At 44.3% G+C, this 19745-nt stretch overlaps 1 protein-coding gene across 1 annotated transcript in view; it reads right to left on the reverse strand.

Annotated features, from left to right (window-relative positions):
- LOC124775355 overlaps positions 1 to 19745 on the reverse strand; it is a 442958-nt gene that overhangs the window by 364251 nt on the left and 58962 nt on the right. The window contains exon 6 of the mRNA XM_047250186.1: positions 5912 to 6128. Coding sequence (XP_047106142.1) covers positions 5912 to 6128 — 217 coding nt within the window. The remainder of the gene's footprint in view (positions 1 to 5911; positions 6129 to 19745) is intronic.

The raw sequence follows: 19745 nt of genomic DNA on the forward strand, positions 1-19745 counted from the left end.
CTCAGCAGTGCGGACTCGGTTTGCATCTTGCTCACCTGGCCCGTCTTGCAAGCTAGAGTGCTGCACATTAAGCTGCACCAGTAGGTCACGATGACATTACAGACACCGTGTTTAAATCAGCAGTACTCTATCCTTGTGCTCTGTGTACGGCATTAAGTAAGGCTTACACGAAAGATTGGGCAACACACGTGGGTGTTACACCACGACTACAAACTGTTAAAGCGCTTCAAAGTAGCTACAGGTCTAAAAGAAGGTTTATAGTTCCTTGAAAATAAGCAGGACATCCGAAATTGGTGCGGCAAATTGAAATAACCGTACATTAGTTGCCGGATGCTGTTGTGACAAGCTACTGAACCTCTGGGGGAGTAGTACAGAGATTTCTGCTGTCGACGAGCATGAAGATTAGGAAATCAGAAAGAAGGTGAAAGGAGACCTTTCACGTATTCTTGCAGTTTTCATTAATTGTAAAACGTAAACTTTCACGCCAAGAAATGTCAAACTTATTTAAGTATTGTGGGCTATTATGCTGTGATCCGATGAATGTCTTTTTGAAATCCAACGATTCGCACCCGTCTGCGTGGGCTATCTTCAAGGCGGGTGGTGAGAGCGGAAGAGGGAACTGTAACTTTTTCAAAGGCCCTTGTATACGCACCCTGTCTCACTAGTGACTAAAGCAAAATTCCGTTTCGCGATCTCCCTCGCTTAGCTGTGACGTAACACGTTTTGTAAACTTCAGCTTGTCATCGGTTGCTGTCGTCTGCTATTATCATCCCGTGCTGGAAGAGTGCTACACTTCCTTTCGACTGGGTAGTCCTTAAAGACGGGTCGAAAGTCGTTTGGAAGAAAATAAAAGCATCAGCAGAAAGTCGGAAACTGACGGGTCAGATGTTGCATAACATGCTATGCAACCATGGGACTACCGTATTTGATATGATAAGACTCGTTTACTGCCAGTCGCAAACGGATACTATGAAAAGCTATACAGAGAGACCTCAATAATTTTGAACGGAACAAGGAGTGTGCCGGCCGAAGTGGCCGTGCGGTTAAAGGCGCTGCAGTCTGGAACCGCAAGACCGCTACGGTCGCAGGTTCGAATCCTGCCTCGGGCATGGATGTTTGTGATGCCCTTAGGTTAGTTAGGTTTAACTAGTTCTAAGTTCTAGGGGACTAATGACCTCAGCAGTTGAGTCCCATAGTGCTCAGAGCCATTTGAACCATTTGAACAAGGAGTGTGTGAAACTGAATGGTATTTGGACTCCGGTGGTGAAGAAGGTGTGTACCAGTTCTCCACCACGGGTTGATACCAACAGCGGACGACAGCAACCGACAACAGCCAATTGCGCTAGAGTTCTCAAAACGAGTGACGCCGACGCTCTACGCGGGAACAAGCAGAAATTGAATTTTACTTAGTCAGTAGGGAACTGTGTCGTATTCGAAAAAGCTACAAACCCTCTTGTAGACGTACGCAGGAGACGAGGACGAGACGTTGGTTTTCAACAACTCATCGTAAGGCCACGGGGTAATAGCCCGGAACAGAGCGCTCATTACATCACTAAAAGTAACCCCGTGATCAGCTACAGGAGGACAAACAGATGCAATCAATAAAAAGTTCTTTCATTTCTTGCCGGATGAGACCATCAAAATTGTGCGACATCTCGATGAGTGTCACTCCTAGCATCTCGTGCGAAGTTTCGAAACAGTACACAGGCGATTCTGAGGGACTGGTCACCCCCGCCCCTCGCGGCAGGCCGGGTGAGAGTGTAGGGGTGGGATCAACCGCGTGCGAATCCGAGTGGGATTGAGGTGGGGGAGAGGATCGACCGCGTTCGAATCCCGGCGTGGTTCGTCAGGCGGTAACTCGCATGCGGTGTGGATAACTCTCGGCTGGGAGCCCTCGCAGCGTGTTGTGCCCAGTAGTGGGTCCCAAGCGGAGTTCAGTTGGTAGTCATCGTCTCTGTTTACGAGGCCTGATATTGATGGCTTTCTTTATTAAGAAGTCCAAAATCTAGTGAATCTGCACGGGAATCTGGTCGGTTGAAAATCGAGCATACGCTTTTATTCCGAGCTGCGCTCACTGACCGACGTTTTAGTCTTTTTGCCCCAGGCGAACGTATCCGATTTTCTCCAAGCAGCGCTTGTAATGTTATGTGTGCCTCACTGCTTTTTTCTTTAACTAATTTGTGCCTGATTTTATTCTGATAAGCTCAGTAATGTATGTAAATACCGTAAACGTAAATGTGATTCAAAAAGTACTTCAAGTGAAGTGAAGCGCAGCTGGACAGCAAGAAACTCTCTAGCGCGCGATCCCCGCAACGGTAGCATTAGAGAATCTTTGAGTATGGACTCTAAAAAAAAGAAGACAATTGGTTTATTAAAAAAAAAGAGGACTGTTAATCTGTATCTTGTGGAAAGAGGACGTGTTGCTAGGCCGTCCCTCAGAATATATTGTTACATTTAATGAAAATTGATATTTTAGTGATAAAACCGAGTAAAGTATGTGTAAGAGTTGCCAAACATTTACGTATACAAATTTTCTGGAAGTGAAGAATAGAAATATCTTGTTTTTGTAAAAGGAGGTGAACTTCATTGTCGTCGCCGTCTATCAATCGACAGAATTGTAAGTGTACAAAGTTCACTAAAATACAGGAAAAGAAATGCAGTCTCTATAGTTTTCATTCAATAAGTAACAATCTCTCATAATTTCTTAATTACAGTAATTTGATTATGTTCTGACCAATTTTGATGTAGCAGGACGTGTAGTTTGAAGGAAGTCTGTGTGCTAAGCAATCTCCTTTTCTCACGAAAGGCAGATTGCTGTTTGCTCTTATTTACTTACAAAAGTGGTCCCTTAGGTATGAAAAGCTACGAAAACTTAGGCTCAAAGCTATCCGCAATACGGCCAAGTAACTAACAGAGTTGTATTTTAAACCTTAAAGAACAATAACTTCCTCCAAATTGTAATACGTCACCAACTGATGCAGAAACTGATAATTCAAAGAGGCAGCACCAGAATTCAGGTACCAGTTACGACTTAAAGTAAAAACCTCAATCAAAAATCAACCTCTCTCTCTCTCTCTCTCTCTCTCTCTCTCTCCAAACACATATATAAATACTCATATTATTATAAAAAAAGTCATTTTATACGCTGCGGAACGCAGTGTTGTGGAGGGCCAGTGGATTTTGGGACGATGATCACACAGACCATTTCTTTCAGCATGTCGAGCTCGCTGTAACACAGTTATTCAGATTAACCTTCCGATAGGTGCGCCTTCTGGTCGTACAATCGCCGTCGCCCGTGTCTCGTAGATACCACTTGTTGTTAATAAACTTTACGTCTTTTTAAGCATTAAATTTTTATCGTAAAAGTAATATTAGCCGTTATTTATGGGTTATAAAACAAGAGCAAGGTAAAAAATTTATTTAAAAATCAAGTTATTTTTCATTATACGCATTTTCTTCCCAAAGCATTTCGAGGTACCGATACTTTCAGTGTACGAATGTCAAATTTATACACAATTACGCTTGAAATTTTGGTTTCTCAGTGTACTAAAGTTATTTAGAAGTTGGAATACAGTTAATGCAAACATTTCTTGAGTGCTGTAAACAAATGAAGTATCCACATATTTCACATCTGAAACGGGTGTTTCTCGTTTTATTATCAACTAAACATGGCCTACATCTTTTTTTTCAGAGGCTCCTTAGTTCATCTTCTTCTCCTCTTCCTTGTTGCTGTTGGTGTTCATTTTCTGTGTGTGACACATTTAAAACTTTTGTACGAAGGTCTCCTACATCTACATCTGCATGGATACTTTGCAAATCACATTCAAGTGCCTGGCAGAGGGTTCAGGGAACCACCTTCACAATTCTCAATTATTCCAATATCGTATAGCGTGCGGAAAGAATGAACACCTATATCTTTCCGTACGAGCTCTGATTTACCTTATTTTATCGTGGTGATCGTTCCTCCCTGAGTACTTCTCCTTTTTACATCTTCCTGCACAAGTTCGTTTGAAAGCTTTCTGAAATTTTTTCTTCTCTTCAGATGATTGCTGGTGTTTCCTTTCCAAATCATAAATGAATTTTGGTAGTAACGTCGTAATCGAAAAAAACACCACCAGAGGCCGTCGCTTTGTATTTCTCGCAACGTTGAAAGACCCACAGAATCTGTCGACAGTGTCAACGCCTCCTTTTGTGTGATTGTAAAAAGTTATGATTTCTGGTTTCTTGAGATCAACTGCTCCGTCATCGTATTTGCTATCGTTGTTAAGGCTGGATATCAACAAAACATTCTTGCAGTTTTTTGGCACGTATGAAACAAGTGTTGTCTCTTTGCGAAAACCAAACAGAGTTGAGTGGGGCTCTCGCTTTCTGGACGCTGTAAATTTTGGAGGAATCTGTGGCTTATTTTTAAGTAGCGTGCCAACGTATTAATTTTTTATGCCAATTCCTTTACCAAATCGTAATCCGTAAACCAATTGTCGGCCGTGATATTTCTCCCACTGCAGAAAGTGGGTGCTGCTAACCTTTTCACAGCGTCGGATGGTTTATTGCTTACACTAAATGGACCGTAAATATTATGTGTATAATATAGCCGAGACTTGACCAAAGCATAAATTTATGCCATATTTGCTTGACGTTTTTGGCATATATTGTATGAAACCGCTTCTACCTCGAAAAGCCTCGATTTTTCATCGATTGTGACATTTTCACCAAGTGAATAGCATTTTTGGCAGTTCACAACGAATTCTTCAAAAATGATTCTTATAGGAGCTATGCGGTCAGTTTTTCTTCGTCCTCCTCTTGTTTCCACATCATCGAAACGAATAGATCGCATTAAAAACTGAAATATTTTTATACTCGTGACGGTTAGGAAGTCATCCATCTGCCATAAGTCGTCGAGATTCAGACGATTCGCGTGGTACACCAGAGCGAGATAAAGCAGCTCGAATAAGGCTTTCATTTCTACATTTCTACTGTGTCTGTCTCTTGAGCGTCCCTTCATGAGAATAGATATCTTGTATTGTATGAATAAATTTGTTTGTATTTTCTACAATAAGTTGAATCATTGGGTCAGAGATGAGGCATTTCCATGACTCTAGAATAATAGTAACGTTTTTCGCAGGTCCGATTACTCCGGGCAGATCAAGTAAAATATTTTGTTTACCTCGTCTTTGCTGTTCCTTGGTTTTCTTTGCCATGACCAAGCCCGATTTTTTTTTTTTTTTTTGTATTTTTCCTTTGAACAGCTTGAAATGTCAATTTGATGCTTTCATCTCCGTCGTCTTCTGAGCTGCACTGAGCATTCTTTCTTGATACAGTGTTCGGCCATGGTTCATCGAATACTGCCATCATCGTCGAATGGTGGCTCGCTCTTATTCAAATGTCAAGCTATTCACCGGTTACTCCAACTGGCTTTTTTGAGCCGAGCTATACGTTCTCTTTCAAATACTGACATCTGCTTATATTGTTCAGGTTCCTGTCTACGAGGCACAGTAACTGTCGAACTGAGTTCAAGAGATGAAATTCGCAAAGACTTTATGCCCTGTTTTCGACATGTCCCCTGTTTACTATCGTTACCAGTTGTGCAGTGAAATTGCTCTACGGCGTCATACATTTTCCATCGGTACCTATATGAATACCAGTTTGAGAGAAATTTTCATAACTCCTCCTTCAAGGCTCCACTTTTGTCCTAGAATGTATAATTCATGCCCTTTTCAAAATTTGCAGTATTATAACCCAAGAAAAGTTATGTCGTACAAAACGAAGGAGGAACTAGCAACTGCAAGCAGGTCTAGAAGAGTTACCTCTTTGTAGGCCTTGCGGTGTCGTGGCGTGGTGCGGGCCGAGGCAGGCGCGGCTGTGGGGGCGGCGGCGGCGGCTGGCGGCTGTTGGATGGGGCTGCGCGGGGGCGGCGTGGTGACGAGGAAGGGCGAGCGCGGCGGCTCCTCGGACTGTGTGCGCTGCAGCGGCTCGTGCGACGTGTCGTCCACGCCCCCCGCCCCTGGGCCGCCTACTGCGCCGTCCGCAAAGCAGCCCCCCGCCTCCGAGAAGCTCTTCATCAGCCGGCCGCGTCCGTTGGCCAGCACGCCACCGCCGTTGGTCTGCGCGAACTGCGACACCATCCGCACCTGCAATGACGGCCTGTCTGCACAGCTGCAACCACACCCAGCACCAACCTGTTAATACTTTATCATGAAAATTAAACATTATTGTCAAAACGTAGCTCAGAAAGTTAGGGGCATGAATTGCTGATAATTAATTCTCCCTTTTTCGAAAATTTTCTTCGACTACCAGAAATACGTTTCATTTATCATTTCTTATAATATATGAATGTTTCTCATGTGCCACATATTACATTTATAATAAATAGCCGTATCATATTTAAGGTGATGCAGCAGTGCACATAAATATATCAGTCAAGGCATAGAGATGTCCTAGTTGACAATCAAAAAGACAACATTAGTCGGAATTTGACATTGTCAACTGGTGCGGCTCAGTACTGTGATAAAGACACAGCACAGAAAAGAGCTTGCAAAAATTCACCCCCTGTTAAGACGGGATACACCTAAAGTATTCTCCGCCCTTGGGTAAATTATTTTAAGAATGGTAACCAGCACGAACACTTCCTGCCTGCACTGTGGTACACTGAAGCATCAGTATTCCTTTCGTATTGGCGTGATGAATTCATGCCCAGTCTTTTACCTACACTAGACGGACTAAAATTGCACTTAGGCTAAGAAAACAAGACAGAAATTCATCATCATCGTCATCGGATTCCAGCTCTAAATATTTTCTTCCTAAAGGATAAATTGAGATCGGCGAATGAAAAACCAGCAGAAGCTGGAGAGGATATGGTAGGACGGGTACACTGGAACTACAACTCGCACCGAGTCTCATATAAAGTTGAATGTGGTCACGAACTGCAGAGGGTGCCAGGCCTGTAGCGACTGGTACAAGCGTGATGATTTTTCCTGTCAATCTACCCTTCCTTTAAGTCAAGTATCTCCTTACTTTCAGCTGTGCAGAAGTACCAAAAAAACACGGCACGCTGAATAATGTTACAAAGCCACATCAGCCAACTACATTGGAACTACTGAAAATCCTGCTGACACTTTTCTGGCACCATATGTAAGTTTATCTCTTCACAGACTCTGCGCGGAGGCAGCATCCGTGGTCATTCTGGACTTGTCCCATTGGGCAAATATTTTTTTCTTGTAGTCTATTAGCTAAAATGCTCCACTCCCTCGCATCTCGTTGTCACTGGCCTGTACGGTACGATACCCATTGGAAATCTAGAAATTCGAATTCTAATTTCTTACAAGTCACGTGGAAAACCACATACTGCGTTTCACATGAGTGACGCTTTCTTGTTTCGTGACACTTTTCAGACATGCATGTACGCACACCTGCGCGCGCTCATTTACACACTCCTCCACGGCTACATCAATCACTTTCCCAAACTTCTACCAACATACCACTTCACAAGTACGCTCTACATTGCTATAACGTCTCAGACAACACTGCAGGAAGGTTAAGATCAGCGTACAACGAGCAAGGTTATTTCCGGAGAAATGTCTAAATTTGACATTCTGTCAACAGGAAAGTTTGACAATAGGTACAAATGCCAAAGCGTTGACGAATGGCATCATTTTGTTGTAGAATAATGCCCGCTCACATGTTGGCAAAGTTGTTCCGAGTGCGCAGTTGAAGTTTCTCTGGGAAGCCCTTACACGTCCCCCATACAGTCCAGATCTCTTCCCACGTGATTTGCTTATTTTTGGAGCCCCGAAGAAAGACATTCGTGGCCGTCGATTTGCTTTGGACGAAGAGGTTCACACCTGGGTACAGCTATGGTACTGTAGGGAACCGCGAACATTTTTCCGTAAAGGCACTGACCGTCTTGTCTCTCAGAGGGGTAAATGTATTAACAGTCACTGCAAATATTTTGAAATGACGGACAGTTCACTTGCTTTTCTCATTTATCTCGTTTCCTTTTGTGTGCTTCTTGTACACTCATGCACATAAATTAAGGATAACCGCAGAATGAAGTGCCACACAACGTGGCACTACACAAAACTGGCGCTAACAGCATAGGCACATAGGGAACACACACGACACAGACCTGTAAGTCCACGGTATTGGTGATAAGTTGAGAAAACCGTCCCGAAACACATGTGCCACAAAATGCCACCGTGTCCTGCGCATGTACCCCGACATCACTATGGGATATGATCACCATGCACACGTACACAGGCCGCACAACGTGTTGGCATACTTTGGATCAGGTGGTCGAGCAGCTCATGGGATATAGCTTCCCATTCTTGCACCAGTGCCTGTCGGAGCTCCTGAAGTGTCCTATGGGGTTTGAAGACGTGCAGCGATACGTCGACCGAGAGCATCCCAGACGTGCTCGATGGGGCCTAGGTCTGGAGAAAAGACAGGCCACTCCATTCGCCTGATATCTTCTGTTTCAAAGTGCTCATCCACGATGGCAGCTCGGTGTGGCCGCACTTTATCATCCATCAGGAGGAAGGTGGGACCCACTGCACTCTTGAAAAGGCGGACATACTGGTGCAAAATGACGTCCCTATACGGTTGGTCCTGTTACAGTTCCTCTGTCAAAGACATGCAGGGGTGTATGGGCACCAATCACAATCCCAAACCACTACCACCATACAGGTCACTTTCGAGGACATTAAGGGGTTGGTATCCGTTTCCTGGTTCACGCCAGATGAAAACCCGGCGAGAATCACTGTTCAGACTATACCTGGACTCGTCCGTGAACATAACCCGGGACCACTGTTCCAATATCCATGTACTGTGTTCTTAACACCAGGCTTTACGGGCTCTCCTGTGACCAGGGGTCAATGGAATGCACCTTGCAAGTCTCCAGGCGAATAAACCATGTCTGTTCAGTCGTCTGTAGACTGTGTGTCTGCAGACAACTGTTCCAGTGGCTGCGGTAAGGTCCAGAGCAAGGCTACCTGCAGTACTCTGTGGGCGTCTGCGGGCACTGATGGTGAAATATCGGTCTTCTCGTAGTGTTATACAATGTAGACGTCCCGTACTGTAGCGCCTGGACACGTTTCCTGTCTGCTGGAATAGTTGCCATAATATTATAATCTTGAGATCAGACTTTGTGGCACACAGAGGGCCAGTGCTACGACCTGCTGTGTTTGACCAGCCTCCAGTCACCCTAGTATTCTACCCCTCATAACGTCATCAATACGTGTTCTTTGAGCCATTTTCAACACACAGTCGCCCTTAGCACGTCTGAAAACGTCTGCGCACTTACTCGCTGCACCGTCCTCTGACATGCACCAACACACCTCTGTGTACTGCTGCCAGCGCCACCGTGCGACGACCGCAGGTCAAATGCGCCGCATGGTCATACCCCGAGGTCATTTAAGACCGCAAACCGCCCACCAAAGCGTTGTTTCATCATGTATCAGCATAATTATTAATTTATGAGCATGAGTGTATTTACACAGGGGGAAACTGGCACACGAAAGGACTAGGAAACATAAAACAAAACGGTAAATCGGAATTTTATAGTTATAAGTAGTAATGCAACGCAAGTGTGCTACCAGGAATCACTTCATGTATCATACCATTGTATGTACACTACCTGGACAAAAGTATCCTAACACCTATTAGTGGACTTTAACATTGGGTGTGTCCACCCTTCGCCTTTGTGACTTCTTGACCTCTTCTGGGATACTTAGAATGAGATGTACGAAGGTTTGTGGAGGATTGGGAGCTCATTCTTCCTCAAGAGGCACGAGTCTGGAGCGAAGTCGACATTCTGAGTCATCCCAAAGGTGTTCCACTGGGTTCATGACAGGGCTCTGGGCAGGCCAGTCGATTTCTGATGTGTAGTTGTTCACAAACCATTGCTTCACGGATGCCGCGTTATGACAGTGTGCACTGTCATGGTGATACAAATAATCAAAAATGGGTCAAATGGCTCTGAGCACTATGGGACTCAACTGCTGAGGTCATTAGTCCTCTAGAACTTAGAACTAGTTAAACCTAATTAACCTAAGGACATCACACACATCCATGCCCGAGGCAGGATTCGAACCTGCGACCGTAGCGGTTACGCGGTTCCAGGCTGCAGCGCCTAGAACCGCACGGCCACTGCGGCCGGCGATACAAATAATCATTGTCTCTGAACTGTTCCTCTACTGTATGCAGCACACAATGCTGTGAAGCGTTTTTGTTTTTCCACATTTGTCAGTTTTTCAGCGCAATAAGGAAACCACATTCTAACCACAAAGAATACCTCCATACCGTGACACCAACTCCTCTGTGCTTCACTCTTAGCAGTATACATGATGACGGGTAACTTTCTCCAAGTGTTCACCAAAGCCAAACGCTTCCATCGGACTACCTGATTTATCTATTCAAATCACTCGTTTCCCGTCATCCACTGTCCAGTGGCATCGTTCTTTGGTCGATTGGTTGATTTGGAGGAGGGAACCAAACAGCAAGGTCATCAGTCGGGACGGATGAGGGAAGTATTTGGAAGGAAGTCGACCGTGCCGTTTCAAAGGAACCATCCACACATTTGCCTGAAGCGATTTAGGGAAATCATGGAAAATCTAAATCAGGGTGGCCGGACGCGGGTTTGAACCGTCGCCCTCCCGAATGCGAGTCCAGTGTGCTGACCACTGCGCCACCTCGCTCGGCCATCGTTCTTTGCGCCACTTCAAACGTCGCTTACCACTGACTACAGAAATGTGTGCCTTCTGAGAAGATTCTCGGCTGCTCTTTTTAACTCCATGCGCACACTGTGCAGGCTGGACTGCCTGGTAGCACTTTGGAGCTAACGGGTGATTCCTTCCGCTGACTTCATGCGATTTTTTACAACCACCGTCCGCAACAGTCGATTGACCTGCCCGTCAGTACATGAAATCTGCCTGGTCTTTCTTCAGATGTGCTCGTTCCTTCGCGTTTCTACTCTGCAATCGCATCATCGACAGTCGACTTGGGGTGCCTTAGGACTGAAATGTCGCTGATGTGTCTGTTACTCAGGTTATATCCAATGATTAGTCCACGTTTAGAGTTACTGACCTTCCAATCGACCCATTTTTCTGTTACTACTTCTCTCTTCACAACACTTTACTTCTGGCTTCCTTTTATGCCGGTACGTGACACCTACTAGTCAGTTTCTCATTAAGAAGGGGCGTCCGGATACTTTTCATCAAATAGTGTATAGTTAAAAGATATCTCTCTTATTTTGTATAGAACCTCGGGTCTAGTGAAGCAGGGGATACAACCCGTCGGCTTTGACCAATGACGTCATACATTACTCATAGATAACAGTGTCTTCACTTTCATCCATACATAATAAAACAGTTCTGTGTTCCGGATAAGCGCTGTCATTGTACATTAAAATAATTGAATGTGATTTTAAAAGAGATCGCTACATATTGCTCAAAATATTCTTCGTGTGCATTTATTTAAATAATTGGTTGTTTGCAATTCATTCATTTCTTAATTTCATTCTTAGTGATACTGAGGTAATTTGGAATATTAGTTTCTTATTTTAGGACAATTTTTAGTATCTCATTTTCGTTGGTAGATATGGACTTACCTGTTCCGATGAAGTTGGATGATTTGAGAGAGGCTATGGGAGTAGACATGTTGGGCACGATTTGTTTTTTACAAATGTGTGGTCTCATTGCCGAGTATATTCGATGTCGTGAATGCGGCGAACATATGCGCCTCACAAGTGTAACTCGTCGCCGTACTCACGACTTATTCGTATGGCGCTGCAGCAAAGATCGGTTGTGGCGGTCCATTAGACGAGGGACGTGGTTCGAAAAATCTAAGCTCGCCTTGAGAGACATTATGAAAATCACATACTGTTGGTGTTTGAGATATCATGTGTGGCTGTGTGTCCATGAATGTCGTGTGAGTAAGCGCACAGTTGTGGATTGGTACTCTTTTTGTAGGGAAGTTTTTGGGGAATACATGAAATACATGGGGCCGTTGGGGGGGGGGGGGGGGGGGGAGAGTGTTATGGTCGAAATTGTCGAGTCGTATTTTGGCAAAAGCAAGTACAACAAGGGGGGAATCTCTGGTGGGATTATGGGTTTATGGGTTTGGGGGGCTGTGGTTTCAGATCAAGAGTGTGACGATGTAGTGTTTAAAGTAGTACTCAATCGAAGGAATGAAATTTTGGTCAGCTTAATTGAAAATCGCGTTGCAGAGGGTTCCATTGTAATTTCAGATGTTTTTTCTTCATATAGGGATTTAGGGAAAAGGGGTTATCAGCATCTCGTAGCTCGTAGTTAAGCACAATTTTGATTTCAGATCATTATCCACAGGGGCTTGCACAAATAGCATAGAGGGTTATTGGTCAGGTGTGAAATCTCTTGTAGGGGTGGGGAAACGCCAGATTTCCTCACTTCAAAGTCACTTAGACGAATATTCATGGAGGCGTAGTATTCCCCAAACATATTGCCCGTTTATATGTTTTGTTAAACGTGTGGGGCAAATGTACCGTCCGAAATGTGTTAACTAATTTCACATTAAGATGAGGGGGTGGGCTGAATGTATGTGTCTGTGCGTGTATGTGTGTGTGTGTGTTTTCGTAATGTTTTGTTTGTTGTGTATGTGGATATGTGATTTTTGTTGATGTCTTTGTAGGCGATCTTCGGTTCTTTTAAGAAGTTCCCGTGTGGTAAGTCCAGTTTTCCATTTTTTTCTTTTACGATATTTGACTATTTTAACGTATTTCATTATTTTATTACTCCATTACTGTACTCCAGTACGTAATAGAAATTTCGCAGCTGTCGTTCTTCTTTCGTTTCCCAGCACTAGCATCAGTACGATTTTTTCGAATCTGTACTAGCAATAGTAAAGGCGAAACGCCCGACACAACTAAAATTTGCATCCCGTCCTTCAGTTGACTTTTACACTGACACTACCTATTCCAAAAGTACGACATATGTAACACTAATGAGATTTACCTATGCACGTCAATTGGAGAGCAGGTTACAAATGTTGTGTATAGCTATATATCTCAACTAAAGAATGGGATACTCTTGTCTCTGCTGTGATCAAAACTACAACTTCCAGTCGATACTATTAGCATCGAAGGCGAAAAAAAAAGTAACTGTACTCCATAGTGAAGTACGGGATACAAATTATGTGTCGTCTTATTGCCTCTTCGCGTAGTTCAACTGAGGTACAGATTGCAAATGTAACGTACGTCTATTTCCACGTTTTCGTTAGCAGTGTACATATACAGGGTGAGTCACCTAACGTTACCGCTGGATATATTTCGTAAAGCACATCAAATACTGACGAACCGATTCCACAGACCGAACGTGAGGAGAGGGGCTAGTGTAATTGTTTAATACAAACCATACAAAAATGCACGGAAGTATGTTTTTTAACACAAACCTATGTTTTTTTAAATGGAACCCTGCTAGTTTTGTTAGCACATCTGAACATATAAACAAATACGTAATCAGTGCCGTTTGTTGCATTGTAAAATGTTAATTACATCCTAATTACAACCTAAAGTTGACGCTTGAAACCTCCGACGTTCAGTTGCATGTTGCAACAAACACGGGCCACGGTCGGCGAGCAGCATCTGCAGGGACATGTTTACGATGACGACCGTGTTTACGAGTGTGGCTGTAGTGCACTGTTGTGGTTTGGTCTAGCTGTCGCAGTGTCCGCATGTAGCGCTTGCTGCTATTGTTATTCTGCATTCGTCTCCGCACGCTGACCAACCGTAGTACACCGTGTTACCAGACGACTGTGATAGTGTAGTGTTGTAGGAACTGTGACCATGGTGTATTCGAACTCTGAAACGGCGGAGATGATACTCATCTATGGCGAGTGTCGACGAAATGCAGCTGAAGCCTGCAGGGTGTGTGCAGAACGGTACCCGGACAGAGAGCATCCAACTTGCCGCACATTGCAAAACATCTACCGCCAACTGTATGCAACAGGTATGGTCGTAGCACGCAAACGGGTCCGTAACAGGCCCGTCACAGGAGAAGCGGATACAGTTGGTGTGTTAGCTGCTGTTGCCATGAACCCACACATGAGTACACGGGACATTGCGAGAGCCGGTGGAATGAGTCAAAGCAGTGTCATGCGCATACTGCATCGTCACCGCTTTCACCCGTTTCATGTGTCGCTACATCAGCAATTACATGGTGATGACTTTAATCATCGAGTGCAATTCTGTCAATGGGCATTAACAGAGAATGCGTTGCAGTTCTACCTGTTTACCGGTGAAGCGGGTTTCACAAACCACGGGGCAGTGAATCTACGGTACATGCATTACTGGTCCGTGTACAATCCTCGCTGGCTCAGACAGGCAGAACGACAGCGACCGTGGACTGTAAATGTATGGTGCGGAATCATTGGAGACCACCTCATTGGTCCTCACTTCATTGCAGGGGCCCAAACAGCTGCAACATACATCGCGTTTCTACAGAATGATCTGCCAACGTTGCTCGAAAATGTCCCACTGGAAACGCGTCGACGTATGTGGTATCAGCATGATGGTGCACCTGCACATTCCGCAATTAACACTAGGCTGACCCTTGACAGGATGTTCGACGGACGTTTCATAGGACGTGAAGGACGCATAAATTGGCCAGCCCGTTCTTCTGATCTTACACCTCTGGACTTCTTTCTGTGGGGTACGTTAAAGGAGAATGTGTACCGTGATGTGCCTACAACCCCAGAGGATATGAAACAACGTATTGTGGCAGCCTGCGGCGACATTACACCAGATGTACTGCGGCGTGTACGACATTCATTACGCCAGAGATTGCAGTTGTGTGCAGCAAATTATGGCCACCACATTGAACATCTATTGGCCTGACATGTTGGGACACGCTCTATTCCACTCCGTAATTGAAAACGGAAACAACGTGTGTACGTGTACCTCACCCCTCATGGTAATGTACATGTGCGTCAGTGAAAAAGACCAATAAAAAGGTGTTAGCATGTGGACGTAATGTGCTGTTCCAGTCTCTTCTGTACCTAAGGTCCATCACCGTTCCTTTTGGATCCCTACGTAATTCGGTGCTCTCTGATACACACGATCGAACAGCGGAGGAGTGGTACTCAAGCGTCAACTTTAGGTTACAATACCTCCGGATGTAATTAACATTTTACGATGCAACAAACGGCACTGATTACGTATTTGTTTATATGTTCAGATGTGCTAACAAAACTATCGGGGTTCCATTTAAAAAAACGTAGGTTTGTGTTAATAAACATACTTCTGTGCATTTTTTATGGTTTGTATTAACCAATTACACTAGCCCCTCTCCTCACGTTCGGTCTGTGGAATCGATTCGTCATTATTTGATGTGGTTTACGAAATACATCCAGCGGTAATGTTAGGTGACTCACCCTGTATATAGGTCAACGGAAGTATAGGATACAAATATTATGAATGTAGCTCCTCCTGCCATCGGTAATACTACTACCTACGTAAGAACAGACTATTAGTGGTAGTGGAGGTGAAAGAAACAACACGTGTAAAATTTGTGTCCCGTGCTTCAGTTGACCTATATAGTTCAACTGAACAACAGGATATTAATGCTAAAGAAAACGAAGAAATCGACGTACGCTAAACATGTATCCCGTACTGCAGTTAACCAACACAGTTCGAATGAGGTTCGAGATACAACCCATATATATGTGACGTGAGGTATTCTATGCTACCAAAATTTACATCCATTTTTCCCCTTCGTTTTCCACAGATATAATACGATACAAACACGCGATATCCTTAACGTGAAAATACTACTTGCCTTGATGTAAGCCAACCATATTTTTTGTCTCTCGTTTTTTTTTTTACTGAAAACCCTTCTCAGCTGTTACATCTGTGTAATAAATGATGTCTGTCAAATTCTGACGTCATTGGTCAAAGCCGACGGGTTGTATCCCGTGCTCTACTAGACCCAGAACTTCCCGTTACTATGGTATTGTCTCAGATAGCGAGTTTCCAGCAGGACGGTGAACAGGGCTGCGGCAGCGGCAACCGGAAAAGGAGACATGGTGCGCGCATGATCAGCCCCTGGAGAAGTTGCGCAGCTATAGAGTACCCTGCCTGACCTGTAGATTCAGCTGGGTCCTCATTAGCATCAAGGCGGATTTTGCTGCTTGTGGACATTGTCAGCAACAGGAAAGAGGAATACTACTGTCCTCATCAGACTGACTTTTTGTTCAGCGGTGTGTTTGGTACGTTCGTATTATTGAAGCTGTTACCGACTTTTAAAACTAGTAATTATGTTCTTGAATGGAGTCGCTCGGTTCCGCTAGCTGCTGTTGAGAGTGAGAGCCCTGTTACTTGTAACTTATCTCCCCTTATTTGTTATTGCCAGCTGGTAGTTATTAGTAGCGCAAGCTGTACTCAGTTTTGTTGAATATTCTAGCGGTTGGCAATACCCACTTCCGTAGCTGAGGTCGTTAGCGCACGCCTATGCGGTGGCGCTTGTTTTAGAGATGATGATGATGATGATGATGATGATGAGGTCCTATGCTCCTTGACAGAGCGTAGGGGATGATGCGGTAATGGAGGAAATTTTCACTGCCAGTGATTGGCAGGGGTACGGGAAGTAGTGGCTTAGAATTCATGATCACCAGTCTTTCCGCTAGAGACCTGGATTAAATACCAAACCTCTCAGCAAGACATGCTACACTGTTGATTGTCATCAGTCCGTTGAATGGGGCGCTAACCTCTGCGTGTCCCTTGGTACTGTTCGAGAGGATCATGCTATGTGCCGGCAACGGGTTTCGCCATTTCCCGTCTCTCATTATCATCATATAACATAAACATAACATTATACCCCACGGGATCATTACGCCCACCTACATACCACAAGTACACATACGATACAACTCTCACATATCTACAAGGAAATGGGCGGAGTAAGAGCACCCTTTGCGCTAGGTACCTGAACCCATCCCGTGTGATTTCACAGCTAGAATGACATGCGGAATTATATTTTTTACTGTTACAACTTCTTTAGAATTTGATTGATGCTATGTTTTGATTTAAATGGAAATGTTTTCATAGAATTTAAAATAAAAATCAATCAGTTGGTTCAATTGGCTCTGAGCACTCTGGGACTTAAACTTCTGAGGTCATCAGTCCCCTAGAACTTAGAACTACTTAAACCAAACTAACCTAAGGACATCACACTCATCCATGCCCAAGGCAGGATTCGAACCTGCGACTGAAGCGGTCAGTAGTTAGAATCTTTTATTTAACTGGAAGTATTGGCGCTCGCTGTATTGCAGTAGTTCGAGTAACGAAGATTTTTGTGAGGTAAGTGATTCGTGAAAGGTATAGGTTATTGTTAGTCAGGGCCATTCTTTTGTAGAGATTATTGAAAGTCAGATTGCGTTGCGCTAAAAGTACTGTGTGTCAGTTTAGTGTTGATCAGAATAAGTAAAAAGAGAAATGTGTGAGTACGTTGAGTTCTGCCCAGCTGTTTAAAAATCAAATAACGTAAGAGGTTTATCAGCACAGTCATTCATAAATTTTTCTAAGGGGACGTTCCAGTGTGATGAGCACAGTCTTCCACTTTTTTAATTGTTTTTGAAAGAATTGCAGCACTTACATCAATATGGGTATGCTGATTTATCTGAATGTTACATGTAAGTAAATGAAAGTAATACCATATTGGCCTTGTTTTAATTTTTATCTTGTTAATAAATCTGTATTTCATTGTCAAATTAAGGAATGTGATATTAGCATCTCCACTCCCCACAACTATCCCGTTGTTGTACCGTTTCATATAAAGTGGAACATGTCGACCTGAAATCTTACTGACTGGAGTAGAATTCAATAAATTTCTTCTGGATTTGAGGCCGCATTGTCAACTATAAAATTCCGAGGTTTTGGCTACTATTGCAAGACGACTTCCTCAGGATGTACTGCTGAAGGAGCAATAGTTCGGTTACTTACATACTATGGAGGAGTGCTGTCACTGGATATGAGGGTGAGGAGGAAGGGTATTACGTGTTCTTTTAATTGGTCTTTGCATTGCGTGTTGTCATTGCTGGAAACAGGCGTTTTCCATTGCAGTTTACTTTATCGTTTGCCATTGGTGGAAATCGGCGAATAGGAAACTGAGCGGCGACTGCAGCGTAGCGTTGTTTTCTACCTGCCTAGTGCCGGCTAGGGCGCGTCAACGCTCTGTATACCCTCCGCCGCTGTGGCGTACCGCGCGCTAGTTGCTCTGCGAGAGCTGTGCTTCAGTGCTTCCGCAAAGCTGTCACTGCTGGCAGCCAAGACGTCGGAAGTCGGTACCCGTCTTCTCTATTCGTGTTGTCTGGTCGCTTGGCTATTTCTATAGCCTCTCTAATCTTCCTCATCAAATTAAACGGCTGTTTCGCAAGTATGCGGGCCTCTCGAAATTCAAGCTTCATCCTGCACTGTTTCTGGTGTTCTGCCACAGCAGATTTGTTGTATCGTTTAAGACGGATACACCTCTCGTGTTCAGATAACCTTGTGGTTACTGAACGACCACTCTCATCTACATACACCAGTCCACATTCGCGCCCGATTTCATAAACTCCGGCGGCATGAAACTTGTCAATTGTATCTTTCGTCGAGCCCAGAACGTCTTTTATTTTGTTGTTGCTACGAAAAATCGGCTTAATACCTGCCCGTCGGAGAATTGTGCCCAGACGTTCAGTAACCCCTTGACGTGTGGTAGCAGCACGGTGTTCCGTGCTTCGTTCTGCATTTCCCTATTGCCCTCCTCCTTCGGCGCCATAGTTTAATGTATCATTCTCATGTCGTAGCCATCAGCTCCAAAATAGACCTGAGGTTCTGTAGTTCAGCTTTGAGATTGTGTTCACCTCTGATTCTGTAGGTTCTCTTAGTTAAAGTTTGCAGGACCGATTTTTTTGCGTAGGATGGTGGTGTGAGGATGCAAGCAAGTACCTGTCCATTTTGGTGGGCTTCCTGTAAACTCTGTGTCCAAGCTTCCCGTCAGGCTTAAGGAAAACTTCCACGTCTAGGAAAGGCAATACTCAGTTCTTTTCTACCTCCGTGGTAATGTGAATTTTGCTGTGCTGCCTATTGAGGTGTTGGTGGAAGTTCTGAAGCTCTTCCTCTCCGTGTGGCCAGATAACAAAGGCGTCGTCAACGTATCGTAGCCAGCATTCTGGGCGTAATGTTGAGGACTGGAGCGCTGTTACTTCGAAAGCTTGCATAAAAACGTCTGCTGCGACAGGCGATAGAGGGGAACCCGTAGCTACACCGTCCGTCTGCTCATACGAATGCCATTTCCATCTGAAATAGGTGGTCGTCAGCCGGCCGGAGTGGCCGTGCGGTTAAAGGCGCTGCAGTCTGGAACCGCAAGACCGCTACGGTCGCAGGTTCGAATCCTGCCTCGGGCATGGATGTTTGTGATGTCCTTAGGTTAGTTAGGTTTAACTAGTTCTAAGTTCTAGGGGACTAATGACCTCAGCAGTTGAGTCCCATAGTGCTCAGAGCCATTTGAACCATTTTTTTTTAGGTGGTCGTCAAACAGTGGCGCAGTAGCTCGCAGATATCAGGTGCCATGCGTTCCTTTAAAATGTTCATGGTGTCCGCCACGGGTACATTCGTCGAAACTGACCATGAGATCCGTATCCGAGACACGCTTTTCTTTGTAGCTTTTTTTATAGCATTTTTGAAAGAAAATAAAAGTCAATTAAAAAACCTAAGACTCTCCCTCTTCGCCCTCATATCCAATGAC

The sequence above is a fragment of the Schistocerca piceifrons genome, chromosome 2 (assembly GCF_021461385.2).
Source record: "Schistocerca piceifrons isolate TAMUIC-IGC-003096 chromosome 2, iqSchPice1.1, whole genome shotgun sequence".
Lineage (NCBI taxonomy): Eukaryota > Metazoa > Arthropoda > Insecta > Orthoptera > Acrididae > Schistocerca > Schistocerca piceifrons.